At 41.6% G+C, this 14,841-nt stretch overlaps 1 protein-coding gene across 5 annotated transcripts in view; it reads left to right on the top strand.

The window, feature by feature from the left end:
• The window catches only part of cbfa2t3 (CBFA2/RUNX1 partner transcriptional co-repressor 3), a 168,013-nt gene that overhangs the window by 94,700 nt on the left and 58,472 nt on the right, over window positions 1-14,841 (top strand). For 4 of the 5 annotated variants that reach the window (XM_062033691.1, XM_062033692.1, XM_062033690.1 and 1 more), the window contains one exon: window positions 14,697-14,841. This exon is cut by the window's right edge and continues 11 nt beyond it. The exons of the other annotated variant lie outside the window; for it this stretch is intronic. In XM_062033691.1, the coding sequence (XP_061889675.1) occupies window positions 14,697-14,841 (145 nt within the window). The remainder of the gene's footprint in view (window positions 1-14,696) is intronic. 5 annotated transcript variants of the gene reach the window in all.

The following is a 14,841-nucleotide window of genomic DNA, read 5'->3' as shown; positions in this document are numbered from 1 at the left end:
ACTCAAGTTATGGAAAAAACAATGCCAACATGGCACTGCCATATTTATTATTGAAGTCACAAAGTGCCTTATTTTTTTTAACGTGTCTCAAAACAGCAGCTTGGAATTTGGGACATGCTCTCCCTGAGAGAGCATGAGGAGGTTGAGGTGGGTGGGGTAGGGGGGCGGGGGGTTACAGGGTAGGGGATAGCGGGGGGTGTATATTGTAGCGTCCCGGAAGAGTTAGTGCTGCAAGGGGTTCTGGGTATTTGTTCTGTTGTGTTGATGTTGTGTTGCGGTGCGGATGTTCTCACGAAATGTGTTTGTCATTCCTGTTTGGTGTGGGTTCACAGTGTGGCGCATATTTGTAACAGTGTTAAAGTTGTTTATACGGCTACCATCAGTGTGACCTATATGGCTGTTGACCACACTTGTGTGTGTGTGAAAAGCCGTAGATATTATGTGATTGGGCCGGCACGTAATGGCAGTGCCTTTAAGGTTTATTGGCGCTCTGTATATCCGCCTACGTCCGTGTACCACTTCGTACAGCGGTGTTTAAAAAAGTCATACATTTTACTTTTTGAAACCGATACAGATAATTTCCGATATTACATTTTAAAGCATTTATCTCTAGTTTGTTCTTCTGAAGGTCCAGAAGTGACTCGATTTTCCTCAGTTTATATTCTTTTCTTGTAATTGTTCCACAAATATCTGCATAATGGTACTTATCTCAGTATTTTTGTTTGTATTTTAACATTAATGTTTTTGTGAAATTTTTGCTTTTTTTGTAATGTTTTTTTCATCTATCAGTCCAGAAATGACTCGATTTTCCTCAGTTTATATTCTTTTCTTGTTATTTTTTCCACATATCTGCATAATGGTACTTATTTCAGTACTTTTGTTTACATTTTAATATCAATGTTTTTGTGATATTTTTGCTTTTTTTGTGATGTTTTTTCTTCTGGAAGTCCAGAAATGACTCGATTTTCCTCAGTTTATATTATTTTCTTGTTATTTTTCCACAAATATTAAAGTTAAAGTACCAATGATTGTCACACACACACACTAGGTGTGGTGAAATTTGTCCTCTGCATTTGACCCATCCCCTTGTTCACCCCCTGGGAGGTGAGGGGAGCAGTGAGCAGCAGCAGTGGCCGCGCCCGGGAATAATTTTTGGTGATTTAACCGCCAATTTCAACCGTTGATGCTGAGTGCCAAGCAGGGAGGTATTGGGTCCCATTTTTATAGTCTTTGGTATGACTCGGCCGGGGTTTGAACTCACAACCTACCGATCTCAGGGCGGACACACTAACCACAAGGCCACTGAGTAGTTACTGTGGGAACCCCGTTTTTGATAATTCCTAGCGCCAACACTGATGGAGTATTGGTGCGTGCAAAACAGCAGCGGGCGGCTGTGGCCTGCGGGCCGGTTCTAATACTAATCAAATATCATCCCGGGGAACACAGATAATTCTGGCCCGGATCTTTAACACCCCTGTTTTGGACCATATGGTGAGACTCCAAAAGGAAGGAAGACACCCCGCTGCATTGCGCAGGCTTTTGTTCCGCCACGCTAGGCACTCCAGGGCTTTTCATCGGGTTTCGTCATGGCGCCGACATTTTCCCCCAGCGAGCAATCTTTTAGGCCAGATTACGTCGCACATGCGACGTAACTCTCGTTTAAATCCGGCGTCCGCTGCCTGGGTTTAACCGACTGTCCTCACCTGCGACGTTCGACGTTACCCTCCGTCTCGGCAAGTGTCTGGTCCTTCAGCGACGCGGCGCGGTGGAGCAGTGGGAGCACAGATGGCCACAGATGGGGTTGCAGACTTCATAATGCAGTGTTTTTCAACCACTGTGCCGAGGCACACTAGTGTGCCGTGAGATGCAGTCTGGTGTGCCATGGGAGATTATTTAATTTCACCTAATTGGGTTAAAAATATTTTTTGCAAACCAGTAATTATAATCCGCAAATAATGTGCCATTGCTGAGTGTCTGTGCTGTCTAGAGCTCGGCAGAGTAACCGTGCAATACTCTTCCATATCAGTAGGTGGCAGAAAGTAGCTAATTGCTTTGTGTCACGACGTGGTTTTTGCAGCTTACTGCGAGGTTTGTTCTCCCAGGATGCAAACGGACTATTCCGGACAAGGCTTGCAGGTAGGAGCATATTTAATTATCTTCTCTCAAAAAGGTACAAAAAAAACGGAAAAAGAGGCTGATCGCACTTGGAGTTAAAGTAAACTACGAGCATAAGCTATGGCATAGCAAGAAACAAACGTGAAAGTGTGGCATGAAACAACTAACCAAACTATGGCATGGAGCAACTAGCATAACTATGGAATCAGACCTGACACGAGCAATGACTATGGATATAGAATAAACAAGACTTACTGTGGCATGAAACAACTAACATAACTATGGCATAGGACAACATGAAACTGTGGCATGAAACCAATAATGACGCCAGGACGACTGACTGGCAAAGGTGCACTGCAAAAACTGAAATCTAAGTAAGATTAAATATCTCAAATAAGGGTTATATTTGCTTATTTTCTGTGTGATAAGATAATTCTTCTCACTAAGTAGATTTTATGTTAGAGTGTTTTACTTGTTTTAAGTGTTTTGGTCCTAAATGATCTCAGTAAGATATTACAGCTTGTTGCTGAGATTTTATGACCTATATTGAGTAAAATATGCTTGAAACTGGAATATCAAGTGTTGTAAAGCTGTGTCATTAACACTCACAAGAATAAAACTGTGAAGTGAAGTGAATTACATTTATATAGCGCTTTTTCTCAAGTGACTCAAAGCGCTTTACATTGTGAAACCCAATATCTAAGTTACATTTAAACCAGTGTGGGTGGCACTGGGAGCAGGTGGGTAAAGTGTCTTGCCCAAGGACACAACGGCAGTGACTAGGATGGCGGAAGCGGGAATTGAACCTGCAACCCTCAAGTTGCTGGCACGGCCACTCTACCAACCGAGCTATACCGCCCACTTTTAAAACTACTTTTTAAAAGTAATAATTTCAGTCATGATGCCGAGCACATAACATTATGTCAAGATAATGGCACTAGCATTTACTTAATTTAAGAATATTTTTCAACATATTGAGCAAAAAGGTCTCTTTTTTTTTCAACCAAGAAAAGTGCACTTGTTATTAGTGAGAATATACTTATTTTAAGGTATTTTTGGGTTCATTGAGGTTAGCTAATTTTACTTGTTTTGGAAAGTCTTGACAAGCCGAATTTTCTTGTTCTATTGGCAGATAATTTTGTTAGTTCAAGTAAAATACCCCAAATTGTTTTATTTATTTTTTCTTGTTTTTGAACACTGACTTTTTGCAGTGTGGGCTTAAATCAAGTCTCTTGATTGGAAACAGGTGCGTGTCCCGAACACCAGAGGCAGGGGAAAATCATAAGTCGCCATGGTAACTAAAACAAACAAGGGTGCACACAAAAACAGGAACTAATTGGAGTTAAACTAACAGAACATAATGAAAACATGATCCGGACCACGGATCATGACACTTTGTAGATGTCGGGAACATGGTTTGTCGTGATCCCGATATGCGGGAGGCAGCATGCAGGTAAAAAGGTACCCAACGCTTAAACCAAAAATAAACAAAAGGTGAGTGCCCCTAAGAAAGGGCATTGAAGCTTAGGGATGGCTATGCAAAATAAAAATAAAACTGAACAAAAACAGAATGCAGTGTTTCCCATAAACTGCCAAGATACCTGTGGCGGTGGACATGGGCGTGGTCACAATGACATCATCGAGTAATTTGCATAATTTACTACAATGATATGATTTTCTCTAAAAAGGCTCAAAAAATGTATACTTACTAATTAATAATAACAGTTTTGTTTTAAACGTCCATCCATCCATCCATTTTACAATATAATTACAACACTTTATGTACATATTTATATACAGATTTGAACAATAAGTTATTCACTGAAATATATTTATTAATTGTGGTTCTTACAAAAAATATATCCTATAAAAATATAAAAGCTAAAATGTCTCTTTAAAGCTCTGACCCTTTAATTAGTGCATACTAAATAATGTAACTTTAGCCTACTACTACAACCATATTATTTACCAGCAACATAAAGTGAAACAGAGGCAGAGGTGTCCTGCCACAGTCAGTAACAAACAAACAGAAACCAGTAGTGGTGGTAGATAGACACAAAGCTTCATCAAACATCTGATCCACTGAACAAAGAGCTCCAAAAATCTTGATCCTACACTTCTCTTTTGTAAAGTAAATCTGAACAGCCGATATGGGCATCTACATCAACTATATGATTTGCCTGAGAAGCTGGACAGGACACCAAAAAAAAAACTATTTGTGGCGGCCTTAATTCTACAAATAAATGAATGTGTGGGAAACACTGGAATGCTGGACGACAGCAAAGACTTACAGTGGAGTAGACGGCGTCCACAAAGTACATCCGAACATGACAATCAACAATGTCCCCACAAAGAAGGATAAAAACAACTGAATTCTTCTTGATTGCTCAAACAAAGTAGATGCGGGAAATATCGCTCAAACGAAGACATGAAACTGCTACAGGAAAATACCAAAAAAAAAGAGAAAACGCCACCAAAATAAGAGCGCAAGAAAAGAACTGTGCCTCCAGATTTTTTCAACGCAAAAAATGTGCCTTGGCTCGAAAAAAGGTTGAAAAACACTGTCCTAATGTATTAAAACAGCTAAAATCCCAAGCTTGGTGTGTACGTGTGAGCCCCCGTTCAGATTATACAGCTGTCTATAATCCCACCGAGGGAGTAAACAGCCCCCTTATCCTCCTCATCCTCCCTCCGTTTTACTCCCGAAGAAGGTAAAAACAAGAGCGTCTGCACGGGGGTCTCTGCCGGGCGCACGCTTGAAGACGCGGCGGCGTCTCGTGCGGTGACAGCGCGCGTTTAATCAAAGAGGAGCTTCACTCAGCCATATGGCCGCCTCCCCACAGGAAACGGCACGGATGGCTTGTTTGTGTGTTTCGCCCTTCTTTTCCCAGAGAACGGCTGCTTCTATTTATACCGGACCTCGCGTGTGTTTGTGTTGGAAGTGGCTAGCCCCGTGCCCTCGAAGGGTCAGATCGGTGTGTCAATGACCCCGCTGCGGCACACTCGCCACTTTCAATACAGAACACTGGTGCCGAGGGGCTTCTCTGGGACATCTCGGAAGCTAACTTTTGTCGAGGAAATTGTCAGGATTGGTCAAAAATAGGAGTCAGATGCAGAGGAGGGCAGTGTTTTCACATAGCATGTGCTCAGGTGTGCTCAGGTGTGATGACAGTTATCACATGTGCTCAGGTGTGCTCAGGTGTGATGACAGTTATCACATGTGCTCAGGTGTGCTCAGGTGTGATGACAGTGATCACATATAGTATGTGCTCAGGTGTGCTCAGGTGTGATGACAGTGATCACATATAGTATGTGCTCAGGTGTGCTCAGGTGTGATGACAGTTATCAGGTGTGCTCAGGTGTGATGACAGTGATCACATATAGTATGTGCTCAGGTGTGATGACAGTGATCACATATAGTATGTGCTCAGGTGTGCTCAGGTGTGATGACAGTGATCACATATAGCATGTGCTCAGGTGTGCTCAGGTGTGATGACAGTGATCACATATAGTATGTGCTCAGGTGTGATGACAGTGATCACATATAGTATGTGCTCAGGTGTGCTCAGGTGTGATGACAGTGATCACATATAGTATGTGCTCAGGTGTGCTCAGGTGTGATGACAGTGATCACATATAGCATGTGCTCAGGTGTGCTCAGGTGTGATGACAGTGATCACATGTGCTCAGGTGTGCTCAGGTGTGATGACAGTGATCACATATAGTATGTGCTCAGGTGTGCTCAGGTGTGATGACAGTGATCACATATAGCATGTGCTCAGGTGTGCTCAGGTGTGATGACAGTGATCACATATAGTATGTGCTCAGGTGTGCTCAGGTGTGATGACAGTGATCACATATAGTATGTGCTCAGGTGTGCTCAGGTGTGATGACAGTTATCAGGTGTGCTCAGGTGTGATGACAGTGATCACATATAGTATGTGCTCAGGTGTGATGACAGTGATCACATATAGTATGTGCTCAGGTGTGCTCAGGTGTGATGACAGTGATCACATATAGCATGTGCTCAGGTGTGCTCAGGTGTGATGACAGTGATCACATATAGTATGTACTCAGGTGTGATGACAGTGATCACATATAGTATGTGCTCAGGTGTGATGACAGTGATCACATATAGTATGTGCTCAGGTGTGCTCAGGTGTGATGACAGTGATCACATATAGTATGTGCTCAGGTGTGCTCAGGTGTGATGACAGTGATCACATATAGCATGTGCTCAGGTGTGCTCAGGTGTGATGACAGTGATCACATATAGTATGTACTCAGGTGTGATGACAGTGATCACATATAGTATGTGCTCAGGTGTGATGACAGTGATCACATATAGTATGTGCTCAGGTGTGCTCAGGTGTGATGACAGTGATCACATATAGTATGTGCTCAGGTGTGCTCAGGTGTGATGACAGTGATCACATATAGCATGTGCTCAGGTGTGCTCAGGTGTGATGACAGTGATCACATATAGCATGTGCTCAGGTGTGCTCAGGTGTGCTCAGGTGTGATGACAGTGATCACATGTGCTCAGGTGTGCTCAGGTGTGATGACAGTGATCACATATAGTATGTGCTCAGGTGTGCTCAGGTGTGATGACAGTGATCACATATAGCATGTGCTCAGGTGTGCTCAGGTGTGCTCAGGTGTGATGACAGTGATCACATGTGCTCAGGTGTGCTCAGGTGTGATGACAGTGATCACATATAGTATGTGCTCAGGTGTGCTCAGGTGTGATGACAGTGATCACATATAGCATGTGCTCAGGTGTGCTCAGGTGTGATGACAGTGATCACATATAGTATGTGCTCAGGTGTGCTCAGGTGTGATGACAGTGATCACATATAGTATGTGCTCAGGTGTGCTCAGGTGTGATGACAGTGATCACATATAGCATGTGCTCAGGTGTGCTCAGGTGTGATGACAGTGATCACATATAGTATGTGCTCAGGTGTGCTCAGGTGTGATGACAGTTATCAGGTGTGCTCAGGTGTGATGACAGTGATCACATATAGCATGTGCTCAGGTGTGATGACAGTGATCACATGTGCTCAGGTGTGCTCAGGTGTGATGACAGTGATCACATATAGCATGTGCTCAGGTGTGCTCAGGTGTGATGACAGTGATCACATATAGCATGTGCTCAGGTGTGCTCAGGTGTGATGACAGTGATCACATATAGCATGTACTCAGGTGTGCTCAGGTGTGATGACAGTGATCACATGTGCTCAGGTGTGCTCAGGTGTGCAGGTGAGTACAACACGCTTCTCCATTCTTTTCTTCATCCTCTTTCACCTCCTCATTATTATTTCCCTCCTTCTTCTCCTTCCTCTTCATCTTTCTCTTTCTCCTCCTTCTCATCCCTCTTTCTTTCTCCTCCTTTTGTTCCTTTGCCTTCTTCTCTCTGTTTTTGGTTTCTTCTTCTTCTTTTTATTTTTCTTTAGCTTCTCCTCCTTTATTGTTTCTTATTGTTCTGTTTTTCTTCTTTTTTGTCTACTTCTCCTTCTTCTCCTTTTCTTCTCTTTTTTCTTTTTCTTTCTCTTTCTCATTCTCCTTATTCTCTTTCTACTTCTCCTTCTCTCTCTCTTCCCCTTTCCTTTCCTCCTTCATCTCTTTCTTCTACCATTTCTCTTTATCCTGCTTCTTTGGCTTCTCCATTCTTTTCTTCATCCTCTTTTACCTCCTCATTATTATTTCCCTCCTTCTTCTCCTTCCCCTTCATCTTTCTCTTTCTCCTCCCTCTTATCCGGGGACGGCGTGGCGAAGTTGGGAGAGTGACCGTGCCAGCAATCTGAGGGTTACTGGTTCAATCCCCACCTTCTACCATCCTAGTCACGTCCGTTGTGTCCTTGAGCAAGACACTTCACCCTTGCTCCTGATGGCTGCTGGTTAGCGCCGTGCATGGCAGCTCCCGCCATCAGTGTGTGAATGTGTGTGAATGGGTGAATGTGGAAATACTGTCAAAGCACTTTGAGTTCCTTAAAAAGGTAGAAAAGCGCTATACAAGTATAACCCATTTACCATTTATCCCTCTTTCTTTCTCCTCCTTCTTCTCCCCTTACTTTGTTTCTTCTTCTTCTTCTTCTTTTTCTTTTTCTTTAGCTTCTCCTCCTTCTTCTTTATTTTTCTTCTTTTTCTTTTTTGTCTACTTCTCCTTCTTCTCCTTCCCCTTCATCTTCCTCTTTCTCCTTCTTCTCATCACTCTTTCTTTCTCCTCCTTCTCTTCCTTTGCCTTCTTCTCCCCTTACTTTGTTTCTTCTTCTTCTTCTTTTTTCTTTTATTTAGCTTCTCCTTCTTTTTCTTTTTTCCTTTTTTGTCTACTTCTCCTTCTCCTTCCCCTTCATCTTCCTCTTTCTCCTTCTTCACATCCCTCTTTCTTTCTCCTCTTTCTCTTCTTTTGCCTTCTTCTCCCCTTACTTTGTTTCTTCTTCTTCTTCTTCTTCTTCTTCTTTTTTCTTTTTCTTTAGCTTCTCCTCCTTCTTCTTTTTTTTCTTCTTCTTATTTTTTCCTTTTTTTGTCTACTTCTCCTTCTCCTTTTCTTCCGTCTCGTTTTTCTTTTTCTTTCTCTTTCTACTTCTCCTTCTCTCTCTCTCCCTTCCTTTTTCCTTTCCTCCTTCATCTTTTTCTTCTACCGTTTCTCTTTCCCCTCCTTTTTTGGCTTCTCCATTCTTTTCTCCATCCTCTTTCACCTCATTATTATTTCCCTCCTTCTTCTCCTTCCCCTTCATCTTTCTTTTTCTCCTCCTTCGCATCCCTCTTTCTTTCTCCTCCCTTTCTTACTTTGCCTTCTTCTCCCCTTCCTTTGTTTCGTCTTCTTCTTGTTTTTCTTTTTTCCTTCTTTTTTGTGTACTTCTCGTTCTTCCTCTCCTTTTCCTTTTTTTGGTTCTTTCTCCTTCGCCTTCTTCTCTTTCTACTTCTCCTTCTCTCTCTCTTCCTTTTTATTTTCCTCCTCCTTCTCTTTCTCTTACCATTTGTCTTTCTCCTCCTTCTTTGGCTTCTCCATTCTTTTCTTCGTCCTCTTTCACCTCCTCATTATTCCTTATATAAATAAATAAATGGGTTATACTTATATAGCGCTTTTCTACCTTCCCTCCTTTCCTTCCCTCCTTCTTCTCCTCCCCCTTACGTCGCTACCTGCCGCACACTGTGAGGGGGGCGATCTATAATGCTCACAACACGTAGGAAAGTTTGCTCCCTCTCGGCATGGGCGTGAAGGTTGCAAACAGGAGTCAGAATGGCATAACAAACACGTGGTGATGTAAACATTGTCTTTGGCAGGCTTGTGTGATATCTGTGTGTGTGTGTGTGTGTGTGTGTGTGTGTGTGTGTGTGTGTGTGTGTGTATAGATCACAGGCGTACAAAGTATCACATGCTTGTGGCCAAATCCACCGTGCCACCCATTTGCTTCGCACCGCCGCGTCTGCTCTTGCCTTGTTTGGTCCTGGAAGGGTGTCTGGCAGAAGACCGGGGTAGAGCGGGATGGAGCCGGGCTGAAAGTCGGTCCCCAGTGATGGACAGCAGCAGATCCAGCTGCACTTGTCCCTGGCAGTCAAGTTGGCTTGTCTGAAGCAGGGTGGGGGGGGGGGGGGGGATGAGAAGGGACAGCCGGCCGAGGAGTGTGTGCATGTGTGTTTTGGTGCGTGTTGGAGGTTAGATGGCGGGGCCACTGATTGGGATGTCAGAGCTGCACGGTGTGTGTGAAGGAGAGCGAGAAGGGGGCGGACGGCGGGGGGCGAGGGGCGAGGGCTCAGTCTCAGTCAGCAGCAGCTGAGCGGGTGAGCAGGTGTTGCCGCATGTCTCCCAGGCCTGGCTTTCTGCAACCAGCAGAGACACGATAACACATAGTCCAGGGGGTGTCAAAAGTATTGCCCACGGGCCACATCAGGCCCGCAAACAGGTTCCTTTTTTTAACAAAAGAAACTGCTGTTCTAAATGTGTCCACTGGATGTCACAATAGCAATTCTGTTAGGCAAGCAAACGGTTTATAGTTAAAAGCGAAAGTACCAATGATTGTCACACACACACTTGGTGTGGTGAAATGATCCTCTGCATTTGACCCATCACCCTTCATCACCCCCCTGGAAGGTGAGGGGAGCAGTGAGCAGCAGGGGTGGCTGCGCCCAGGAATAATTTTGGGTGATTCAGCCCCCAATTCCAACTCTAGATGCTGAGTGTCAAGCAGGGAGGTAATGCATACTTGCCAACACTCCCGATTTTCCCGGGAGACTCCCGAATATCAGCGCCCCTCCCGAAAATCTCCCGATTTCCACCCGAACATCAATATTGGCGTACTCTACGACCTGTCGCCACGTCCGCTTTTCCTCCATACAAACAGCGTGCCGGCCCAGCCACTTAATTAATGTGGCATATACACACACACACAAGTGAATGCAAGTCATACTTGGTCAACAGCCATACAGGTCACACTGTGGGTGACCGTATAAACGACTTTAACACTGTTACAAATATGCGCCACACTGTGAACCCACACCAAAACAAGAACGACAAACCCATTTCGGGAGAACATCCGCACCGTAACGCAACATAAACACAACAGAACAAATACCCAGAACCCCTTGCAGCACTAACTCTTCCATGACGCTACAATATACACCCCCCGCTACCACCACTGCCTCAAACCCCCCATCTCCCGAATTCGGAAGTCTCAAGGTTGGCACTCTGTTTGAGAATCACTGATATACTTTTTGTTAACAGTGTTATTATTATTATTTAATTTTTTTTAAACAAACACCCATGACATTAAAAACAACACGGTATTAACATTAAAAACTATAATATTTAGACCAAAAAAATTGCAGCATAAAACAAATGGGACAAAGTTTGGGGAGATTTTGACATGGTGGGGGGGCTGGTTATGAATAATATGTTAATTACATAAAAAACTAAAATATTTAGACAAAAATAATTGCAGCATAAAACAAATGGTGGAGATTTTGACAAGGTGGGGGCTGATTATGAATAATATGTTAATAACTGAAAAAAATATAATATTTAGACCCAAAAAAATGCAGCATAAAACAGATGGTACAAAGTTTGTGGAGATTTTGACAAGATGGGGGCTGATTATGAATAATAACATTTTTTAAATATAAAAAAACTATAATATTTAGACAAAAAAATTGCAGCATAATACAAATGGGAAAAAGTTTGTGGATATGTTGACAAGGTCGGGGGCTGGTTATGAATAATAATATGTTAATTACATAAAAAAATAAAAATATTTAGACAAAATGAATTGCAGCATAAAACAAATGGGACACGTTTGTGGAGATTTTGACAAGGTGGGGGCTGATTATGAATAAGATGTTAATAACTGAAAAAAAGATAATATTTAGACCCAAAAAAATGCAGCATAAAACAAATGGGACAAATTTTGTGGAGATTTTGACAATGTGGGGGCTGATTATGAATAACAATATGTTAACAAAATAAAAACTATAATAGTTGGATAAAAAATGCAGCATAAAACAAATGGGACAAAGTTGGGGAGATTTTGACAAGATCGGGGGGCTGATTATGAATACTAATATATTAAGATAAAAAATATAATATTTAGACAAAAAAACGCAGCATAAAAGAAATGGGACACGTTTGTGGAGATTTTGACAAGGTGGGGGCTGATTATGAATAATATATTAATAACATAAAAACTATAATATTTAGACAACAAAAATTGCAGCACAAACAAAAGGGACAAAGTGTGTGGAGGTTTTGACAAGGTGGGGGGGCTGATTATGAATAATATATTGATAACACAAAAACTATAATATTTAGACAAAAACATGCAGCATAAAACAAATGGGACACCGTTTGTGGAGATTTTGACAAGGTGGGGGCTAAATATGAATAATAATATGTTAACATAAAAACTCTAATAGTTGGATAATGGGTCCCATTTTTATAGTCTATACCGGGGCCAAGCAAGAGGTACACAATAAAGGGTGACTGTGGCTCCTCCTCCTCAACCCACATGAAACTTAAAACCTGCCATTGTATGACTTTAGCTTCGAACACATCGTCATTCTAGACCCTCGTTGCCCCAAAATGTCTCTGTCAAACACAAGAAAAGTGAACTTAACCCTTTTTGAATAGTTTTTACCTTTGTTTCTTACGGTTTGTTGAGTTAGCACTGGATCGATACATGGACATGACAAAGGAGGTATTTGATACCTAGAAGAGTTTAGATGTGGCAATTTTTGTTCAATTCCAGAAAGACTGTGACTTAAAAGTTGAATCCTGGCTTTGTAGCTCCACTGAGACCAAGTCTAAGCTTAGTTAAAGTTAAAGTACCAAGGATTGTCACACACACACTAGGTGTGGTGAAATTATCCTCTACATTTGACCCATCACCCTTGTTCCACCCCCTGGGAGGTGAGGGGAGCAGCGAGCAGCAGCGGTGGCTGCTCTCGGGAATCATTTTGTTGATTTAACCCCCAATTCCAACCATTGATGCTGAGTACCAAGCAGGGAGGTAATGGGTCCCATTTTTACAGTCTTTGGTATGACTCGGCCGGGGTTTGAACTCACAACCTACCGATCTCAGGGCGGACACTCTAACGCAGGGGTCACCAACCTTTTTGAAACCAAGAGCTACTTCTTGGGTACTGATTAATGCGAAGGGCTACCAGTTTGATACACACTTAAATAAATTGCCAGAAATAGCCAATTTGCTCAATTTACCTTTAACTCTATGTTATTATTAATAATTAATGATATTTACACTTAATTGAATGGTTTAAAAGAGGAGAAAGCACGAAAAAAATGACAATTAAATTTTGAAACATAGTTTATCTTCAAATTTGACTCTTTAAAATTCAAAATTCAACCGAAAAAAAGAAGAGAAAAACTAGCTAATACTAATATTTTTGAAAAAATTAAAAAAAAAAATGTATGGAACATCATTAGTAATTTTTCCTGATTAAGATTAATTTTAGAATTTTGATGACACGTTTTAAATAGGTTAAAATCCAATCTGCACTTTGTTAGAATATATAACAAATTGGACCAAGCTATATTTCTAACAAAGACAAATCATTATTTCTTCTAGATTTTCCAGAACAAAAATTTTAAAAGAAATTCAAAAGACTTTGAAATAAGATTTAAATTTGATTCTACACATTTTCTAGATTTGCCAAAATATTTTTTTTTGAATTTTAATCATAATAAGTTTGAAGAAATATTTCACAAATATTCTTCGTCGAAAAAACAGACGCTAAAATGAAGAATTACATTTTTAAAAATGTATTATTCTTTACAATAAAAAAAATAAATTTACTTGAACATTGATTTAAATTGTCAGGAAAGAAGAGGAAGGAATTTAAAAGGTAAAAAGGTATATGTGTTTAAAAATCCTAAAATCATTTTTAAGGTTGTATTTTTTTCTCTAAAATTGTCTTTCTGAAAGTTATAAGAAGCAAAGTAAAAAAATAAATGAATTTATTTAAACAAGTGAAGACCAAGTCTTTAAAATATTTTCTTGGATTTTCAAATTCTATTTGAGTTTTGTCTCTCTTAGAATTAAAAATGTCGGGCAAAGCGAGACCAGCTTGCTAGTAAATAAACACAATTTAAAAAATAGAGGCAGCTCACTGGTAAGTGCTGCTATTTGAGCTATTTTTAGAACAGGCCAGCGGGCTACTCATCTGGTCCTTACGGGCTAAGTGGTGCCCGCGGGCACCGCGTTGGTGACCCCTGCTCTAACCACAAGGTCACTGAGCAGGTTTTTCCTCAGAATTTCCTCAGAACTTTCAACAAAGTGGAAGCGTGATTATCTGTGATGTGTACGTTTTTTATAATGTGCTTGTTCTATTTTTTGGCCGGAGTAAAAACCAAAGAAAACAACCTGGAGTTGTTGTTAGGTTTAAGTTATCATGCCATGATTTTACTATTCCGGCCCACTTGGGAATAGATGTTCCTCCATGCGGCCCCCGAGCGCAAATGAGTTTGAGGCTCTCTTGGTTGCTTTGTTGGGTCTGCTCTTGTGGAACACCGCAAAGGCCACCACAGTGTATATGTTTTATTTTTTTTTATTTTTTTGTTGTTGTTTTACTTTAGTGTCTGTGTGTAGAAGTGGCTGGTTGCATCAGCTCTGCTCTTTTAATGTCTTTAATGTCCTTTGTGTTCTTTGATGTTTCCCTCTTACACACATGTTTATGTGTGCTATGGCTATGAGGTTTTTTTTCTTCTTCCTTGGCCTCAGTCTGGACCCCCTCTCCCCAGGTTTAGACTGATTTTTTTTTTTTTTATCACCCACCCCCCTCCCCAGCGTTTACTGTTTTTCCCCTTTTTTGTAAGGTTGGCAGACCCGTCAGCGATCCCGTTCTGTCTCCCTGTAATGTTTGTCTGATCTTAAATGGGATTGTGCTGAAAATCTTAATTTCCCCTCGGGGATTATTAAAGAATTTCTGTTTCTGATTCTGATTCTGATTGACACCCCTGACATAGTCCAAGCCACTTCCGCACCATGCGATGATTTGCCTGGACCGTTCCGACGCGGGTTTTCCATTTTTTCACAATCGCTTTTCTTTTTTTTGTGTGTCCTCGCCAGGTAGCAGAGTGCAGAAGGTTGGAACAATGCCAGATTCACCTGCGGATGTGAAAACCCAGCCCAGGTCCACCCCACCCACCATGCCTCCTCCACCCCCGGCTGTCAGCCAAGCAACCAGCCGTAATGCCTCCTTCACCCCCACCAC

Source organism: Entelurus aequoreus, linkage group LG02, assembly GCF_033978785.1.
Source record: "Entelurus aequoreus isolate RoL-2023_Sb linkage group LG02, RoL_Eaeq_v1.1, whole genome shotgun sequence".
NCBI lineage: Eukaryota > Metazoa > Chordata > Actinopteri > Syngnathiformes > Syngnathidae > Entelurus > Entelurus aequoreus.
Note: the sequence above shows the minus strand (reverse complement) of the source record. Positions and strands in the feature narration are given on the sequence as shown.